At 40.2% G+C, this 21,002-nt stretch overlaps 1 protein-coding gene across 3 annotated transcripts in view; it reads left to right on the plus strand.

Annotated features, from left to right (window-relative positions):
- The window catches only part of ACSL3 (acyl-CoA synthetase long chain family member 3), a 79,607-nt gene extending 60,182 nt beyond the window's left edge, over nt 1–19,425 (plus strand). For all 3 annotated transcript variants that reach the window (XM_034655263.1, XM_034655265.1, XM_034655264.1), the window contains 11 exons: nt 422–560; nt 2,495–2,645; nt 3,771–3,894; nt 4,141–4,212; nt 5,520–5,659; nt 7,047–7,219; nt 8,822–8,896; nt 9,958–10,149; nt 11,498–11,612; nt 13,237–13,394; nt 16,333–19,425. In XM_034655263.1, the coding sequence (XP_034511154.1) occupies nt 422–560; nt 2,495–2,645; nt 3,771–3,894; nt 4,141–4,212; nt 5,520–5,659; nt 7,047–7,219; nt 8,822–8,896; nt 9,958–10,149; nt 11,498–11,612; nt 13,237–13,394; nt 16,333–16,490 (1,497 nt within the window). In that variant the 3' untranslated portion in view covers nt 16,491–19,425. The remainder of the gene's footprint in view (nt 1–421; nt 561–2,494; nt 2,646–3,770; nt 3,895–4,140; nt 4,213–5,519; nt 5,660–7,046; nt 7,220–8,821; nt 8,897–9,957; nt 10,150–11,497; nt 11,613–13,236; nt 13,395–16,332) is intronic.
- Nucleotides 19,426–21,002: the final 1,577 nt, after the last annotated feature.

Genomic DNA, 21,002 nt, shown 5'->3' on the forward strand with positions numbered 1-21,002 from the left:
AGTAGTATTTACTGGAGTTTTTTTATATCCTAATTTGTAAGTGAATTCCTCCCCCTCCCCCCATATCTTTATGAGCCTCTTAAAAACAGGTAGGACTTGTGGCTGCTCTGTAGTTCAGGCAGTCTGTGTTTATATGCCTGTTTTGTAAGAAAGTGACATTGCTGATAAGGATTTTACCAAAGAACAGGGGCACGCACAATAAATCGAATGCTATAAAACAGCAATTTAAATTTCCGACCAGTATTTCTCCATCTGAAAGGAGTGGTATTCATACTAGTGCACCCCCTCACTTTTTTTTGGAGGCAAGAAATTAATCATTCACGGGTTATGGTGAACGACTTTTCCTGTGTCCTGGACTGTTTGCTGAGCTGTTTCCTGAAGAACAGCGACGAAGAACGTAACGAACGCTTGTGTTTTTCAGGATATAGTTTCGTTAGTCCCGCGCCTGCGGCACATCATCACTGTGGACGGTAAGCCGCCAACGTGGTCTGAGTTCCCCAAGGGCGTCATCGTGCACACCATGGCTGCGGTGCAGGCCCTGGGAGCCAAGGCCAGCACAGGTACGGCTTTCCCAGGTCCTTCTGGTTCTGCGGTGACCCGTGTTCTCCAGAGTTGTCCACATCCTGAAGTCAGATCAGGGACAAACCACTTTCAAGACCATCACTTTGGGGAGTAAGGTCACTCTAGGTATACTTCATTTGCCCTTTAAAGTAGGGTTTAAGAAGAATACACACATTAATTTATTGTTCTAAAAGTAGTAGTTATTTGAAATTTCAAATACCTTTTACATTATACAGGCTTCCTGTTTTTCTTTTGTGATAGTTTTCAGTGGTTTAAAGCTAGTTTTCTAAATAATGTCATTAAACTAGTCCTATGTGGATTATCTGTAAGTCTGAACAGATAGCTGGAGTGGCTAAACCTAGATCCCCTCCTTTACGCCTGGCTCCACCTCTGCCTTTTCCAGAGGGAACATCTTTTTATCCTACACCCGAACAATTAGGCACGGTGATGCCAGAAGTTCCTACTCTGAAATATGAAATAAGTGCCAGAAAATGCTAGAAAGCATACGGGTATTGAAGCTGCTAGGATGCTGGGAAGCTGCTAAGATAGTTGGAGACTCAGTGACTAATTAGATGTAAGCTCTCGGCTCGGGAATGGGAATGGGGTTCTGCTGACGTTGATGTTGGGCATGTGGAATTTTAAGTGCTACTGGGACATTCAGATGTGGGTATTTAATGGGCAGGGGCATATACTCTGGAGTTAAGTTTGGAGTTAGAGATTGAGAAGCTAGAAGTTCGTTTTTAAGTATAGCTATGGAAGGAGGTGAGGTCACCCACAGAAAGCGGTGCCTCCAGAAGCAACTGAGTGGTCAGAGGAAGGAGGGAGGCACTCCGTGTGTGCTCCACGGAAGCCACATGAAGGAGCCTCTCAGCCAGGCCGGCGTCGGCAGCAAGAGCAGGTACCCTGCGGGAGTCTATGACACGGGGCTTGCAGGAGGCCGGCCTCAGAGCAGTTTCTAGCAGGTGGTGGAGATGGTGCTGTGGGATGAAGGGGTGAATGGCAGCCTAGGAAGTAAGGACTGGAATGAAGACCGTTGTCATGAAATATATCTGTGCATGTAGGAAAGGAAGGGTTCGCTCAGCAGCACGTTTAAAATTGTTTCCCCCACTTACTTGAGAAGTCCACACTTAGGGGAGGTCCAGCATTAATTCATGGGATGCCAGCCCTGACCCACTTCTCTTTGCCTTCTGCTGTGTCACCTCTAAGATGTGGGCTGCGGCCCTTGGGCTTGTGCAAATGGAGGACACTGTCTTTGAATCCAGGTTTCGGACTGTAGCCAAGTCCACTTTGCCACTGTGAGGAGAGAAGTTTTTAGCAAGTGTCTAAGTACCCGAGCCCAACCACCCTTATTTCACAGTGGAATTGCTGGAGTAGCCTTTTGTCTCTCTACTGCCTTTCTTCCGGAACTAAGTTAGGCAGCCACGTAGCAGCCAAAGTGACCCTCGTCACTGGTGATGACAAGCCCTTGTTCAAAACAACATTGCTTTCTACCCCAGGTGAAATCCACCAGAGTCTTTATCGTGGCCTCGAAGGCCTTGCATGATATGGTTCTGGCTGCTACGTCAGGGCCTTTGCTCTCGCTGATTCTCTACTTGCGATGATCTTTTCTCAATTCCAGGGTTTCCATGGCCCCCTGCCTCACTGTATTCAGGTTTTTACTAAAATACCAACATGCCAGAAAAGCATTTCTTGACTTTTCCATCTAAATATCTTCTACTGTCATTTCACCTTGTCTTTATTTTTCTTCATAGCTCTTATACGTTATAGATCTATGGTTTATCTATCTCAGTAGAACATATGTCCCTTATGTGCTGTTTCGTTGACCTCTGAATGAATACAGGTCATAGTTGTCGAATTATCAGACGTGATTATGAAAAAAATGCGTGATATGACTATATTTCTCAGAAGTGTGTGTGTGTTTTCTCCAATGCAGAGAACAAACCTCTTAGCAAACCAGGGCCCTTAGATATTGCAGTAATCATGTATACGAGTGGATCGACGGGACTTCCGAAGGGTGTCATGATCTCCCACAGTAACATCATTGCCGGCATAACTGGGATGGCGGAACGGATTCCAGGACTGGGGTATGTCACATGGTCGCTGCCTATGAAGGAGTCCCTTGTTGGTGCTGGTGGTTAACGTTTGTGCCATTTAGTTGTATGTGGCTAAATTAGTCTTTCAGAGTCTGTTTACTGTAGGCTGTTTCTTCCAAAAAATAAGAGGGACTTTAGTTACAAAATAGTTTCAGTTGTAAGGTTTAAAATACAGTTTTATATATCATTGTTAATATTTTCTTTTTACTTTAAAAGTGTAAATTTTATCTGACTTAAATCCCTTAATTTATTTAATCAGTCGATAGTATTGCTGCTATAGTCATTTTATACCTAAACATGTTATAATTCAGGTGAACCAGTAACTTCATCGATTCCAGTAATTACTGAGCTTTATAAGACCAATTCCCGCAGCCACGGGGGCAGGGTGGGCATACTGTGGGGAGGAAGCCGGATGGGCCTGCGAGGGGTGCCGGAGGGCCAGCGCTCCATGACCAAGGTACTGATGCCGTGGTGGTGCTTGGGTATTCCCGATGCCTCATGTGCAGCATTACCCTCGGCACCGGTACTGTGGGACTGAATTTAGGGATGGAGAGAGAGATTTCTCTCACGAATGGATTCAGAAAAATTAAGAGCAGTGGTCTCCTGGGTTAGTCTTTGCCCTTCATATTTTTTGGGGTGGGGGCTGTTCTTGAAATACATACACACACATAACATACACATTTTCATACGTACAGTATGAGTTGTTATTTCCAAGTAACTTTCAAAACAGGAATCTCTCTTGTGAAATTCCTAGCCAGCCGTCGTGGATTCTGTTGGAACTTTCTGTGGAGCCCACCAGCTTTAAAGACCATTCCTCCTTGGATGATTTCCTCTGTGCTAGAGAAGAACCCTTCTTATTTGGGCCCCTCAGCCCCCGTTCCTTCTGTCTTAGCACATGGCTCCTGTAGCTCTGGTAATTAGCGAGTGCCTTCACGTAGCACTGGAGACAGAGCCTCTTTCTTTGTGTCTGCCTCCTGGGCTTTAGGTTGAGTGGTAGTTCTCACCCCCCACAACCCCCCNTCGCTCCCTTTCTCCCCATGTGGGCGGGCCCACTTGGCAGTCTCTTCCAGCAGAGCCGACACCTGACAGTTGCTTTTATATCTCCTTTTCTTTTAGAGAGGAAGATGTTTACATTGGGTATCTGCCTCTGGCCCACGTTTTAGAATTAAGCGCTGAGCTTGTCTGTCTTTCTCACGGATGTCGCATTGGCTACTCTTCACCACAGACTCTAGCAGATCAGGTAAGCTAAATGTCCATGACTTCAGATACTCAATTAAAAATTTTAACGTTGTTTTGTATCTGTATGACACTATATTGTAAGGATGGTAGTTAATCATTTAAAAATAATTACTTTCAAGTTTTTAAAAAAATTTTTTACCATAAGTAAATGAAAATGATGAATTTATAGTATACTTTTTGGTCTAAGAATTCCACCAAATTTCTAAAATAAGGATCCGTTTATATAGATCACTTTTTCTCTCTCTAGTCTTCAAAAATAAAAAAAGGAAGCAAAGGGGATACGACCATGTTGAAACCAACACTGATGGCAGCTGTTCCGGTAAGAATTGACCATTAATTGTTGAGTACTAAGGAATTGTCCTCTGCTACAGAGCATAAATGCTAGTGGAAAAGACACTGTTGACAAGGTAGTTCATGTAGGATTTATTCCTTACTGATTATATTGCCTTGTGCTCTACGGGATTTATTTATTCAGTCTTTTTTTTTTTTTTTAGCTCTGTTTATTTTATTTTTTTTAAATTTACTGAATACTCAGTTTCAGCTCCCCTATGATATTATCAGGTCCTTTCCCTAAATCGCTTCTTATTGAGATCATTTTCATGATACGTTTGCTATTAGTAGAAACCTGGAGCCCAGCAGGAGATGGGGGGAAGGTTTGATATCACTTCCTCCTCCTCTAAGCAAATTGTGTAATTACCTCCTGAGTCCCCAGGAACAGTCTGGCCTAGTTGCCAAAAATGTGACACAGAAGTGGGTGCACCTTTGAATTACCTGAAAAGCCCTATGTATCCTAATGTACTGGGCAGAGGCCTGGGAATTAGTTGAGTAGAAATGGGACAGTAACGATTTTCTATTTCCTCAGTGTAAGCGTTATGTGGCTTCTGATTTTGTTTGAAAGTGTTGGGAATCGTTACCAGATACCTGAGTACTCCATCCAAGGAAAGTTACATAGTTACTCCAAATACAAACAACCAGGAGTTGATAGTTTCTGTAGGTGTATAGTTTCCTTAGTGTGGTTTTTTACTTTTTAGTTCATGTAAACTTTTAGTTCATGTAAACTAAAATTTAAAATTACAGAGGGAAAACCATTTCAAGTCATTAAAGTATACTTCATAGTAATAGACCTAGCAAGCAAAATGCAGTGCAGAGAAGGAAAATTTCCTGAGTGCAGCATGAAGACAACCAACCAACCAAACTAACCCCGTGGTCCTTCTGTGAGCAAAGAATGTGGCTCCGTGTATTTTTATAAGATAAGGTTATGAGAATTTTAAAAACCATTTCATATAGTTGTTCATTTATGTACTGAGTTTAGTTTTTCCAAAACAAATAAGATGAGCAAAACCATGTAAAGAATCAATAAGAATAATGTTACTGCCCTAAGGCTTTCCTTCTTCTTTCTTTTCCCCCCACTCATGAGTATCTAGGTGTATTTGTGCTATGAACATTATTTTTATAGAAACCCCATTTTTAAGCTAGTTGTGGCTCTATTTTAAAAGTTTGTTCCTGACAGAATACATCTCCTAAAATGTCTCAGTGCTGACAGAAATATGTATCTGATGTTAAGATACAATATGTAAGGCAGCTGATAGCATTATTGACTGTATTAACTCATTTTTATACATCTAGGAAATCATGGATCGGATCTACAAAAACGTCATGAATAAAGTGAACGAAATGAGTAGTTTCCAGCGCAATCTGTTTATTCTGGCCTATAATTACAAAATGGAACAGATTTCCAAAGGCCGTGGTACTCCACTGTGTGACAGGTCAGTTGACTCCCCCTCTCTTCGGAGACGTAATCATTTTGTTCATATTACTAGCCCAGGTAATTGAAATAGTTAAATAATTGGTTTTAAAAAGTCAGAGGGACTCTAAAAATCCATCTTGCCTAAGAATATGAGCAATTAAAAAAGATTGCAGTATTATTTGAAAAAATGTTTCACTTACAATTTCACTGTGTTTAATGGTGTGCTTTTATTTTCTGTGGACATGTATGTGATTTTAGTTACTTTGAGGAATAGTTTTGCTTTGCTTTTAAATTTATTTCAATACGAATATAAAATGGCAACCAAATATGAATAAATGTTTTGTGTTTAAAGTGTTAAATGATAGGCTTTACCACAGACCTGTTTTTTTTTTTTGTAGTACTAATAGAGTAAGTAGATTTAATTATAAAATAATTTGGAAAACAAAGTGTAACATTTGGTTCGTTTTTATGGGAATATTAATACAGTTTTCAGATTTTGAAACTTTATATTTTTTCTGCCTTGTTTTAATTAACTTCTTAGATATATAAATGATTGCTGCTTGGTCTTCACCTTTTTCAGAGTTACTTAAAAAAAAAAAAACCCTACCCTTCTCCCTTTTTGATGAAGATTATTAGCAAGCAGTCTTAGTGCATTTTCAAAAACATTTTAATTAGATGTTTGAATTGTTTTCTTTTTTAATTTAGCAGACATTTTAAAAACAACCTAGTGAAATTTTTAAAAGAGATCGTACAAATATATACACATTTCATTTTCAAAAATTACGTTGTTTGAAAGAGAGAGTGTGTGTACGTGCAGGGGGAGGGGTAAAGAGGGAGAGAGAATGATCATCTCACGCAGACTCCACACTGAGCACGGAGCCTGACGAGGGGCCGATTCCATGACCCCATGACTCTGAGATCATGCCCTGACCCGAAACCAAGAGTCGGACGCTTAACTCATTGAGCCACCCAGGTGCCCCAAGTATATACACATTTCTAATGACGCAAGCAAAAGCAAAAAAAAAAAAATTGCTTTTAATGCTAAATTTTAGAAAGATACACAGTATTAATATGTAAATTATATAAAAGTATTACTCTGTGGCCATAAACATGGGTTTGCCATTACTATACAAAATTTGACAATTTTGAACTCAAATATTAACTTGAAAAGTTCTTAAGAGAAAATCATACATTCTTTACTTGGTCGAGCTTACAAAAAAAATTAGATTTAAGTAGTGGGTGAGAGAATCTCTCGAATTGGCTGTGTGGCCTTGCGTGTGAGCCTGACTCTCAAAATCTTACATATCACAATTGGGAGATTAGTCTGAATGATTTGGAAAATCCCATTCAGCTTCAAATCCTCTGATTCTCTCTCTCTTTTATTTATTTATTTATTTATTTTTTAGGTTTATCTTCCGAAAAGTCCGAGGCTTGCTAGGTGGAAATATTCGGCTTCTCTTGTGTGGAGGTGCTCCACTTTCTGCAACCACACAGCGATTCATGAACATCTGTTTCTGCTGTCCCGTTGGTCAGGGATATGGACTGACTGAATCTTGTGGTGCGGGAACAATCACAGAAGGTTGGTGTTCTCCACGAAGTGGTGTGTCCAACAGGGCTAGGGTGCAACTCCAGGCATTCTTTGGTAATGGGTTGTTTTCTGCAGTATGAAGGATAAAAGTGGTTAAGGTTTTTGTGTAGGAGAGTAAAGGTAAATTCTAAGTACGGTGATTACTGATAAAGTGTTTAGAAGGTCTTGGGTACATCTAATCTGTAATTAAAGGAGTCTTTCATGTTAGATTATGATATGTCATCTTAAAAGCTGCTTAAGCTTTCTGGAAAAGAAGTTTTAGTGACAAGCATCGGCTGTATTATATACATTTATTTTCTTACATCACTTATTAAATGTCTTTTTATGAAGAAAAATTAACATGTTCCATACAGTTACTAAAGCTCAAACTCGGAAGTGGTTTATGGGGGAGGTCTGTGTAATGAGAGAGAATCCAGATTCAGTTTTAGAGAATGTCATTTCTAGGCTTTTTCATGGTGACATAATTGAGGAGGTGATCCACTACCCAAGTGGTTCCCAGATGAATCCCAGAGTGCCTCATGTGTCCCTTTTATGGAGGAAAGTTTTTGGCTTCTCAGTACTGGGAAAAGCTACCTTGTATTTTCTGGATACTGACAGATACTAAACTTCTTAACTGATCATTTCCCCCCTTTTTACCTTGAACGTTCCTGTGTACCATTCTTACGTTAGGTTTATCTTACATGACTTCTGTAGTTTCCTGTTCTCAGTTATGTTTTCTGTATTTTGGAAGCGACTTCGAAGCCTTGTTCTGCAGGAAATAAAAGGGCAATCTTGAATACGTGCATCTACGGTTCCTTTCTTCTGAGGATCCTTGTAGTTTCTGATGTTAAGATTTGCGTTGAGTGTGATCAATCAGTTACAGCTTATGTTGTAAATAAAACAACCTATAAATTATTAAATACCAGCCTTTTATTTCTGATACTCGAATGATCTTTGAAGAGGAAACGTAATGCAGTAGTAATTCTCAGTAGTGGTGTGTTCTTTTCCCTTGAAAGTTAATCTCCAGCTTGGGCTTCTGAACTCCTGTGTGTGAGTTTAAATAGGGTGATAGCATAAGCTGCTGTCGGGGAGGCTTTGGAGGTTTCGCTCTGAAATAGTGACAGACGGAGGAGAGTGGAGAGGCTATTCGCCCTGCAAAGCCGTCCGTTCTAATAAGAAAGTGGAATGGCTGTAAACCATTGTGATCATCATCCTTAAGATATGGGCTCCAAACTCATGAGCCAGGCAGCTGCTTCAGTGAGTGAAGTGGGCCTTGAGGTTAAGATCTGTGATGGGTGTAGGGCAGGAACTGGGGGGGCTGGAGTAGGCACGCCCCATCTGATGGGGGCTACAGCTGTTGTTGTGCTGGAAATCCTGGAGATTGCACCCTTCTGTGTAAAATGTCTTGATTTTTAAATGTCAGTAACCAACTCAGAATAAAGAAACAGAACTCCTTGTGGGCCACACAGCTTGGGGTTCACCAGTTTGTGACTCCTTTACAGATTCTCTGGGGATGTCAAAGCTTTGGGATAAATCATCATTTTTGGCAATTTAGAAAAATGAGGCTGTTCATTCACGACTGTAATCAAATACTTCTTTTCATGTGCATCTTAGTGTGGGACTACAACACTGGCAGAGTGGGGGCACCATTAGTTTGCTGTGAAATCAAATTAAAGAACTGGGAGGAAGGTAAGAACCTGTTTTAACCACAGAGCATTAATTTTACAATATTAAACCTTAAAACTAGAATTGCGCTTTATTTTCTTCCTTATTTTAGAATATAAAATCACCCACAAGTGCTTTTTTTGGTTTAATATAGCTGTTTTATCTAGAGCTATACGAGTGCATTTATTTTGCTTGTTCCAAGAATGATTCTGAAGAATTATAATTGTTTTTATTTTGCTTATTTTATTACATGAATGCAAGTAAGAATTATGGCAAAAGCTTGAGAAATCTGCTAAATGAATGGTGTCAGTAAATTAGGAATGATTAAGTTTATTTTGTAGAAGCAAAATCATAAAATGTAATCTATGAAACTGAGGATTTTTCTTTTTTCTTTTTTCTTTTTTTTCCAATGGCTTCAATCTAGAATCATCAGAAGGAAATTTTTACTATAATTTCACACAAACTGTTGTTTTGCCATTTAAATACGAATCACTCTTTAAAAATTGTATTTGATTCTGTCAGTGTGTGTACGTTATCAGTAATTGGTTGGTTGCATTTTTATTTCATACAAAGTAAAGATTCTGAGGGTTTGATGCCATTTTTCAGTTATCTTTTAGCAGAATTAGTGAAAATGTTTACCAATATAAGCTTGGAGTCATTCTGAAATTATCCGTAAGGCATAAATATTTTAAATATAGTGTAATTTCATTTTAGAGATGTGTTTATTGAATTACATGATTTTGTACTTCTATCAGATACATAGGAATCCACAGAATCCCTAAGGAGTTTACCTGTGTAGTACACGTGGTTTTTTATATCACAGGTGTTGGATTTTTTAGTGTAATTTTTGCGTGGAATACTAGTTTAAAAGCATCAGTGCTTACGGGTAAGCAGCTGAAATTTTGCGCCTAGTTTTACATGAATGAGTTTTGTTCATTCATACTGTCTGCCTCATTTCCTTTGGGAAATTCTAATTGGATTAAAATCAGATATCCCTCCTTGGAAACTAATAGTTTCAAATTTTCACATGATGTAAATAGGGATAAAAATTTTGAATTAACTCTTAATTATTTTGTGTTTATTAGGTGGATACTTTAATACTGATAAACCACACCCCAGGGGTGAAATTCTTATTGGTGGCCAAAACGTGACAATAGGCTACTACAAAAATGAAGCAAAAACGAAAGCTGATTTCTTTGAAGATGAGAATGGACAGAGGTGGCTTTGTACTGGAGATATTGGGGAGTTTGACCCTGATGGTTGTTTAAAGATTATTGGTGAGCCAGCTAATACATGCATATATATATATTTTCTGACAGTGGATGTTTCTGAAATAGTTGTACAAAAGAGATAACTATATATTTAGGGAAGCTGTTGAATAGTATAAGAACACGTCTGTCTGCGGTGTTGATAGGGTCTGTTGTTTCATCCCTGGGACACAGAGTTTTACAGTAGGGACTGTGCTTGGCACTTCAGGAGATCTCAAAATCTGTTCAATAGGAGTGGTATTTTTAATTATTAGATAACCCTGAAAGAACCAGATTCTTAGTAGGGGGTATTTATTTTTGTGTGCTCTTTGCTATCGAGAAGTTATTGCACAGGGCTCTCTCCTGTTGGAACCAGGTCCTAGCCTTGCCTGTGAGAATAAGGAAGGCCTGGCAGTTGAAGTACTATGACCCATGGGGCAAAAAATAGCTCCCTGCCTTCCCTCTTACTTTCTTTTTCTCAGTTAGTAGCCTTTCTGTCCTAGTCATGCTACCTAGAAACCTGGGAGAGGTGGGACTCCTCAGTCATCTCCCCATGTCTTACCCAGATTCTACTGATTTATCATGTGAATCGTGCCTTGAGATCATTCTCTTCTTTCTCTCTGCCCTTGCACCATGATCGTACGTTAGGCCTCCTCCTCCTGTCACCCTGTTGCAAGAAATTCCTCTCAGTGGACATGCTTGTCCCCCTTAAACACACACTCTCAAAGACCGTGTGAGCCCTCAGCACTGATCTCACTGGACCACTTTGCTGCTAGAAAACCCGTAGTGGCAGCTAGGGGCTCAGTTCAGTGTGCCTCTGTTCTGTGGCCCCATTCACCTCCCCGCCTCCACTGCCGGCCGTTCCCTGCCCCCCTGCGCTGTGGTGATTCAGGCTGACGTGTCTGTTGTTTACCGGGGCTGTTCCACTTGGCTACTGCCCATCTTCCCTCAAGACTCAAACCAGGCCTCACTAGTGGGAATTCTTTCCAGATCAGGTTGGACAGGCTTGACCCTTACTGTTACCATTCTGTGTTGAGGGGATATGCTTCTCTCCAGGTAGAACGTGAGCGTTCACATGTCACTGAGAACTCTTCACCTTCCTGGTGTTAATAGGTCTCAGGAACATACCTGTTCAGCAGAACATGCCTGAAGCCCTGATGCTGGGGGCTCTTGACCAGAAGCTGGTTCTCTTTTTTGAAAGAATTTATATAATGGTACAAAAATCAGGGCCTAATTTTACAGTGTACTTTTAATTTCGGTGTAATTATTATGATAAACTTAATTGGTAGCAGATCACTTAGGGAATGGCCAATATTCATATATATTCAAGGTATTTCTGTGCTCCCATGTGCCCCCTCCCGGCCTTTGTTCTGCACAGATCGTAAGAAGGACCTTGTGAAACTGCAGGCCGGAGAATATGTTTCTCTTGGGAAAGTAGAGGCAGCTTTGAAGAACCTCTCCCTTATAGATAACATCTGTGCGTATGCAAACAGGTAAGAAAGGAGAATTCTGTTACTTGGACTTCAGACGTTTCGTGTGTTTCTGGCATTTCCTTCCTAGATGAATCTTCTTCGTAAAACTATACTAAGAACTCTTCCTTCTTATCTGTTGTCTCTGGGAGCGGCTCTTCTCAGGAAAGCCAGTAACTGATTCTGTCCTCGTCATGCTTCCCCTCCTGGTCCTCCTCTGTGTCCCTGTTTTCTGTTTTACATCTCAGTGCGGTGTCGTGTGTGGTAGGAAGGGGAAGAAAGTCAAGTCCTCCTTCCTGCTGTCTTGGTTCCCCCAGGGACCCGCCCCTCAGCACAGGGAAGCTTCCCAGAACCAGTCCAGAGCAAAGGGGAGTAAAGAAGGATGTGGGAGGATGGGTGTCATCCAGCTGAACCCTGCTCAGCACTACGACCCTGCTCTAGACTCGAGCCTACTTGGGACCAGGGCTGGGGGCTCTGCCTTAAGCTGTGTTAAGCTGTGCCTTAACTCCTAGCATCTCTAGTCCCTAATGATATAGAGGCAGTTGGGAAGGACAGTTTAAAGTTAAAAATGCCAGGGTTAGAAATTTAGATTGGCACCGTGAGTACATTTTTCCCTAACGGTACTGTATGTAGTATTTACTCCCCTGTGTTAATGATCAGACACTGCAGCCAGCCTAGGAGCCTTACTGCAGGGGTTGACATAATAATTATATGAGGAGGTAAAATCTGGTATCAGAAGAACCAATTAGAAACAGACTTTAAAGATTTACTACATTGAATTATAAATCATTCTGCCCTTTAGTTAGCTATGAGATACTTGTTTTAGTGACGCTACGGTTCTGGCTTTTACTCGGGTGATACTAACCAGACTCCCTTCTCTTCCTCATGCTGCTCACCGTCTCCTACTGCCATCGGCAGGCGTACCTAAAGCTCTTTTATTAACAGTTCTCTTGATAACAAAAAACAAATGTAACCACATTACTTAGATTTGCTGCCAAATTTCTTTAGATACAATTTTTTTTTAATTTTTATTTTTTAAATATATTTTTTTAAAGATCTTATGTATTCATTTGAGAGCAAGAGCGTGTGTGAGCAGGGGAGTGGGGAGAAGAGGGAGAGAGAATCCCAGGCAGACTCTGCGCTGAGTGTGGAGCCTGACCTGGGGCTCAATCTCACTGCCCTGAGATCATGACCTGAGCCGAAATCCAGAGTCAGACGCTTGACCGACTGAGCCACCCAGGTGCCCCTAGATACAGTTTCTGTTTACATAAGTTTTTATTTTTGATTAACCTGTTAATGTGAATTATTGATTTTTTAAAAGTTGAATTTTCTAATACTTGTAATTTTCTTTTAAAAAATGTATACATGGAAGTTTTCTTAACAGTTACACATAGTTGAAACTTGTCACTACATATTAGAGGAAGGTTTATTGAGCATGCACTCCGTCAGAGCTCTGGAGTGCACTCGGAATCAGACTGGGGAAGTGGCTGGCTGTGCATTTGTACGTGCGCTAAGTACCAAATACACGTCACGTATGTTCTTTCGAGCAGTCCTGAATGGATTACAGCGGCGTCTGTGGAATCAGTGACTGCAGCCCCCACGGTGTGCCATTCAGATCCTCAGCCAAGTTGTCCTTCATGTATTTCAGTTACCATTCTTATGTCATTGGGTTTGTCGTGCCAAATCAAAAGGAACTAACAGAACTCGCTCGAAAGAAAGGACTTCACGGGACTTGGGAGGAGCTGTGTAACAGCTGTGAAATGGAAAACGAGGTTCTCAAAGTGCTTTCTGAAGCTGCTATTTCAGGTGAGTGGCTGTGAAACGGACTGAGGACCGAGGCGGGAAGAGAGTGCTGACGTTTTCTTGCGCTGCTGGCACAGGGCTTAGGTGACGTCATTTCCTACGGTTAGCTGGAAGGGCGGACTTCTCAGGCCCGCATCCAGGCTCCTCCACACGACTCACCCACCATGTGCTCCCTTGGCGGATGTGCACCAGTCACAGTGTCCTTGTCCCTGTAGCTTCTGTGTTCTGGGTTGGCCCTTTCTCTCCTTAGCTCTGTCCTGGCCCCCCCAGCCCACCCGGAACTGTCTGAGGCTCTCTTCTGTGTTTTCTGCACTGTTAGTGTACCGGTAGTGGCTTGTACGGGTATGTGCTATCCCCCCTTTTTGCGTGTGTGTTGGGGCTGCAGTGAGACTAGGACCTCTGTGTTGCTCTGCTTTTGGTGGTTAATGAATAATGCTGTGAACATTGACACACAAGGTTTGTGTGGACGTACTCATTTCTCCTGGGTAGGTACCGAAGAAGAGTGGAATTGCTAGGCCTGTGTCAACTTTATGTTAAACCTTTTGAGAAAGTACCAGACTGTTTTCCAGAATATTTTTTTCCAAATATTTTCCAAACTATTTTCTAAAATGGTGGCATCGTTTTATCATTCCCACTAGTGTTAGGTTCCAGTTTCCCCGTGTCCTCGAACACTTGTTACTGTTCATCCTTGGGATTCTACTCATCCTAGCGGGTATGAAATAGGGTATCTCGTGGTTTTGATTTATATTTTCCTGGTGGCTAATGGTGTTGAGCATCCTTCCTTGTATTTATTAGCCATTGTATGTCTTTCTAGGGAAATGTCTGTTCAGATCCTTTGCCCATTTTTTAAATGGGGTTTCCTTTTTATTATTGAGTTGTACAAGTTCTTTATATATTCTAGACACAAGGCTCTTAACCGGATACACAATTTGTAAGTACTTTCTCCCATTCTGTGGGTTGCGTTTTTACTTTTTTGATGATATCCTTTGAAGTACAACAGTTTTAATTTTGGAAAGATAATTTATTATTTTCTGCTGTTGCATGTGTGTGTCCTGAGGAACCACTTCTAATCTGTCACAAAGAGACACCCTATGTTTTATGCTAAGAGTTTTATAGTTTCAGCTGTTACATGTAGGTCCTTGGTCCATTTGAGTTCATTTTAATGTGATGTGAAGAAGGGATCCAACTTCATTCTTAGGCAAAATCTATATTGCTTGAGAAACAGAATTAACAGTTATATAGAGAGAGACTTACTGTGAAGAACTGGTTTGTGATCTTTGGGGCCTGACTTAGGCAGAGCTGGAAATGAGGAGGGCAGCCCATTGGCAGCTGCTGGACGTCCAACCACAGGTAGGATTGCTTCTTGTTTGGGGACACCTCAGCTCTGCTCTGCGGGCTTTCAGTTGACCAAACCAGGCCGCTGAGATGATCTAGGAGTATTTTCCTCACGTAAAGTAAGCTGGTTACAGACTTAATCCTATTTACAAAATACCTTCAGAGCAACACCTGGATTAGTGTTTGAGGACCTGGGAACTCTAGCCTAGCCCAGCTGACACATAAAACTGACCTTTCCAGCCCATCGCCTGCACCCACGCACATCTCCCTTGGGCCTAGTTGATTTCTGAGTAAAGACAGTAACGAAGCCTCCCGCCTAGCGCCCCGGAACTGCCCAGCATGCAGCTGCACATACAGAAGAGGGTGTAGACCCCTTGAGTGAATTTCTGCTCTCGTTCTGTGATGTGCAGTTAGCTTATTAATACCTATTATAGATAAGAGAATGAAAGGGAAGAAAATAAAAATAAGAATATTTGCTTTAACATATATACAAACACAACACAACAAAACAAAATCTTTCATAAGTCCTGAGGTCCAGGCCTTGCTTTTGCTCACAGTGGTTTTCCCTCTAGGAGAGCACTTTTGAAATAGTTTTAATCTTTGAAGAAGAAAACCTTGTTATAACCTTGTAAGTTAGAATTGATCTCTTTTGCTCCCAAGGTACTACTTACAACTTCAGTTTAGTGAGTGAGTCTTCCTGTGTGTGCACGGTGTGTGTGTGTGTGTGTGTGTTGTGTAATCACGGCCAGGCGTTCACCTGTTTATCCTTGTCAGATTGTATACCACTTGAGAACAGAAACTGTTCTTGTATTTTTTAAAGAATGCTTAGTAAAGCACTTTACACAGTAAATTTTTTCAATAAATATTTGTTGAATGAATGCTGGAAAAACCTCTCCCTTTTCTCTCCTTGTCTCCATGTCTCCCTTTCTTTCTCTGTCCCTCTCCAGCCCTCTGCTGTTGAGAATCTGCTGGGTATCCAGCAGTGTATAGGAACACAGTAGTGAGCAAACATTCTGTCCTCATAGCTTATGCTGAGTATTCTGGTTCGATGACAAGGTTCTCTTTAAACTTAAATTTTTTAGTTCTGAAGTGTGTGGCTTTTGCTTTTCCTTAATCGTGGATCTTAGCCTCTGGAGGCACACGGCTGATCGTTCGGTGTATACTTGTCCTCCTCCTCTAGATGCATATAATCTAATCTGGTATTAAAAGGGCAAGTTGCCCCCCACTTTGGCCTAACAATATATTGTAAATATCTTCACACACTGTACCATGTAGATCTTATTTTTAATGATGGAATTATATTCCATTTTATGCCTGTATCGTAACTTAATCTAACTCATTCTGTTGATGGCCTTGTAGATTTTTAAACAGTTTTTGCTATTATAATTCTCATACATATCTTTCTGTGTTTTTTTTTTGTTTTGTTTTGTTTTTTTACTTTTAGCATTTTTGAGGGATGGATTATTTAGAAGCAAGATTCATGGGATGCTGTGCGTTTTGATGGGTGTGCAAAGACTGGAAAAGTTATGCTATTTGCCAAGAATTTTAATTGTATGTTTTTCATGCCTTTGGATTTACTTTTTTTTTTCCTTTTCCACCATCTCAGCAAGTCTAGAAAAATTTGAAATTCCAGTAAAAATTCGTTTGAGCCCGGAACCGTGGACCCCCGAAACTGGTCTGGTGACAGATGCCTTCAAGCTGAAACGTAAAGAGCTTAAAACACATTACCAGGCGGACATTGAGCGAATGTATGGAAGAAAATAGTTATTCTCTTTCAGCATCGTTTGCTACAGGGAGCTCAGATCAAATAGGAAAATACTTGAAGTGCATGTCTCCAACTGTGAGGCAAACCCCGTTCCTCGAAGTAAACCTAAACTGTTACTTCTCATGAGGTCGCCGTTTTTACTGACAGGATTAGTAAAACATTAAGACAGCAAACTGGTGTCTGTCTCTTCTTTCTTCCCCTTTCCAACTTACCTTACCATCTAGGACTGCACTTGTCAGCATGAGGACTTTCTGAATCATTTTGGGGAACAGTGATTTTAAAACCTCAAGTTTTTAAACATGATTTATATGTTCTGTATAATGTTCAGTTTGTAACTTTTTAAAGTTTGGATGTATAGAGGGATAAATAGGAAATATAAGAATTGGTTATTTTGGGGGGCTTTTTTACTTACAGTATTTAAAAATGCAAGGGTATGGATGTGAAATTATGTAAATTCAAACGCTTATGAATCAAATCATTGTTGAACAAAAGATTTGTTGCTGTGTAATTATTGTCTTGTATGCATTTGAGAGAAATAAATATACCCATACTTATGTTTTAAGAAATTGACACTTGTGAATATATGCCTGGCAGCGTCTTCTATATATATTTATTTTTTATTAGGGAAGAAAAGGGCAGTTTGGTTGGTGCTGCATGAAACAAGATAGCACTGGGGGGTCATGTTCAGTAGTAAAGAAGAAAACACAGCAGGTGTAGCACGGGTGGGTAATTCGTCTCTGGTTCCTCACCCTCTGGGTAGTCAGGGCCTGCTAGTTAGCTTTGAAACTAGGAAAACGTCCAAACTCTTTCTTCGAGTTGGAAGCAATTTTGAAAGTTAGGGTGGGGTGTAAGAAGCAAAGGATGGAAAGCTGTTCTTTTTCATCCATCGTATGTACACTGAGTTGTTGATACTTAGAGCACCTCGGTCACGGAAAGATACTCTATCCACTCCTGTACTTTCATAAAGTCTAGATGTGTAACCCTCTGTCGCATTTCAAAATGAGGATTCTTTCCTTGATGGCTTGCACTGGTGTGTGAGTGTGTGTTGGCAGCTTACTAAAAAAGCACTTTATCCTTTCTATGAAATAGAACCTTTCTACACCAGAATATGGAAACAGAGTGCTTCTGATCCTGGCATTCTTAGTAAGATATATGAGAATTTAGTTAACTTGATACTGAGGTGAGTTAAGATTTAAGTTGTCGGTTTTTATGTGACTGTGGAAGTTAGTTATGATTCTAAAAACACTGCTTGTATGGTACATAGTGAGTCTTCATATCTGTTGTTTGCCTTGTTACTTGAGTATTATCAAGAGTATATTACACCAGTGATTTGTGTTCAAATCAAGACCTTGAAAAAAAATCATAGGAACCATGTTTTCTAAAGTCCTCTTGGTTATTTTCTTGATTCTTACTTTAGCATCAGAAGGCAAAAACTAAAGTTAAGAATGTAGATCTGTGTAGGACAGTGGAGTGCTGAGACCCTGGGCCCTGTAGTAGCTTCCTGGTCATGTCGCGCACACCATGTTTGGAGATACCACAATATGGTGTCCGTTTCGAACTTCTGTTGTATTTGTGTATATTTGTATTATGTTTAAGTGTGTTTCTCCTTGTCATAGTTTAAATTTTCATAAAGTTTGGGAAGACTGCCAAGAAGTAAAACAATGATATTAAACAGCTTCTCTTGTCAGGATGTTGTGATCTAAAGATCAAGTCAGGGTGGGTGGAGAATTTGTTTCTGGTGCTTTATATTGTTTGCTTTCAAATGATTTTTGAGAAGTTGTATTTAGAAAAAAAGGTTCAGTGCTTCAAAGGAGAGAGAACAATATAATGGTGACCGGAAACCGTGTCAGAGAAATAATGCCGCTTACCACGGATGCTGGATACAAGTTGTTTCTTTCCAGAAGCATACAATATGGCCGATTTAATCTGCATCTAGTTTCATTTTTCTCATTTTTTAGAATTCCTTTCAGTCTTAGAATCTCAAATGCCAGGAGTCATGTCATAGCAGAGTACGAAATTATATCAAGTATCCTCCCCTTTCAAACAAATCACTCTCTGACCCAGGCCATCTCTAGTGACTTGAAAAGTGATACCTTTTCAAATTAACCTTTCAAAAAGAAATGGTTTAACAACCAAAACCAAAACCCCACCCAACAGCGATAATTTTATTAAAATACTGGTTTAGCCAAAAGACGCTGGGGAGGAAGACTTTGAAGAAGGTCAAAGTCAGTTGCTAAATCTAACACATCTGGAAATACCCTAAAAAGAATGATTCCTAAGAACTTCTCTGGAAGTAAGTTCCATAAGACTTCTCAGCTTTTCCCGTGACCATAAGTCTAGAGCTCTGGTTGGCGGTTCCCTCTGCGCGTCCTCTCAGCAGCTGTCCCCACCTCCCCTGCTGGGATTTTTTAGCTTCAACTTTATTATAAAATTTTTACCGACAGAACAAAACTGAAAGTGGTCTCTGTAAGTGCTACTTTGTTTTTTAAGTAATGGATCGGATATCCATGGTGTTCTCTAAAGCTTGCGGTTTTTTTCAGCAATGTTTAAAGATGATCCTGGAATAACTTCTTTTTTATTTTTTTTTGCTGCTAAAGTACACAACATTTTAACAGTTTTTAAAGCAATTATTCCCTGTGATACAACTTTAAAACTTAAAATCTCTGATGCGTGAGTTCTTTCGTTTGTAAGAAAATGACGTACATCTGTGATCTAAAGGGCACTCACTTTTAACTGTGTACATGCTGGGCCACACTGAAATGTCATGCGGTGTCATGCATCCTTTCTCTACGTTTACGCGAGTTCGTTTCTGATGCGTTCTTGGTTATTGCTGTTTTCTGCCTGAAGTGTACATCATAAGCAACATAGCCACATGGTATGGACTATTTATTTGTAACTTGACATCAAGTGTGAAAAATAAAGATATGTAAAAAGTTTCTGATATTAAAACTCAATATTTTTCCCCCCAAAAATCTCTATTAATAAAGTCAAACTTTAATTGACATTCCTGAAATACTTGTTTTGAAAAAGAACTTTGGGGAATTTTCTTTTCTTGGCCTAGCCAATCCACTTGAAGGGGAATATTTTACTTAAGAAATTCTGTTCTTAATCCACTTTGTTTGCGATAGCATTCTTCTGGTCTGCCTTTCTCTAACCCTTCCTGATGCCTCCTTTCTATTTTGGTTTTGACCACACAGGTTCTCTGCTGTCAGCATTTAAAAAAATCAATGCTGATAAGATGTTTTCTACATTTAAAATATTCACATAGCATGAATTAGAGATCACAAAATTTGTGGGAGAAATTAAAAGCAATGCGGCAGCCATAAATCTGGGTATAAAACCCATAAAGCCTACGTTGAATCCTGTAATTGTGGTAGAATTGGATCCTGTCGTGCTATCTCAGAAACCAACCCCTCCCTGCCTTCAGGACTGCTTGATGTTGTTTCTGAAAAAACCAGGTATATGTACCTTTATATTAACACTTTATAAAACATTTCTATAAAAGCGGGTCACTGTATGGAGTCCTGCAACTAACAAAAAGCCTCTAGCAGCTTCCGTGTTGCGTATCAACTTAAATACAATCGTGCCTCATTTTTCTGTCATTAACTCTGCTTGTGATTTTAAGCTTTGGTAGCTTAGTATTTCTACCACACTAAACACCTGCAATTTTAGGTTGAGGCAGGCCGTGTATATATACACATATAGCCTGGTTTGAGTAATGTGTTTCAGTCTGACCCCCTCTCCCCAAAAACAAAACCAAAAACTTGCCTCTGGTTGTAGTCTGTCCACTTGTAAGCATGTAGACCCCCAAGGGCACATCTGTTGGAAATCGCCTCTAGCCCCAGTGCCTTAATAATGGTCATGGTTCCCTGAGTGGGCATTCGATAACTTCTTGATTAGAGTAAGATGTTCACAAAATGATAACCACAAGGCATATATGTATCTAACATTACGTGCATTTTTCTAGTTCAGACTTTATGAAACGTTTTTTAGCAACCTTTCCCCATTAGCATCCTTATTGATAACTTTTGAATAGTGTTGACTTGGTGGGATTCATTCAGAAGCAACTTTTCCATTTGGTGATTCCTTAAGTTAAATCTCAGTTCTTTGTAAAGAGAAATTATTTTCCCATGTGAGTTCTGTGTTATGCAGTAAGATGGGGTCTCTGAAGCTTTTTCTGCATGGGTTACTTTGTAGAAACAGGATTTCTCTCCAGTATGAGTTTTTTGATGCTGAAAGTTCTTCTCCATTTACAGATTTTCTCTATTTTTTAAATTAAATTCAATTTAGTTAACATATAATGTATTCATCACTTGCGTATAACACCGAGTGCTCATAACATCAAGTTCCCTCCTTAGTACCCATTGCCCAATTACCCCATCCCCCCCACCCACCACCACCAACAACCCTCAGCTTGTTCCCTATAGTTGAGTCTCTTACGGATTGCGTCCCTCTTCGTTTTTATCTCACTTTTCTTTCCCTTCCCTTCCGTTCACCTGTTTTTCTTAAAT

The sequence above is a fragment of the Ailuropoda melanoleuca genome, chromosome 2, assembly GCF_002007445.2.
Source record: "Ailuropoda melanoleuca isolate Jingjing chromosome 2, ASM200744v2, whole genome shotgun sequence".
In the NCBI taxonomy this organism is placed as follows: domain Eukaryota; kingdom Metazoa; phylum Chordata; class Mammalia; order Carnivora; family Ursidae; genus Ailuropoda; species Ailuropoda melanoleuca.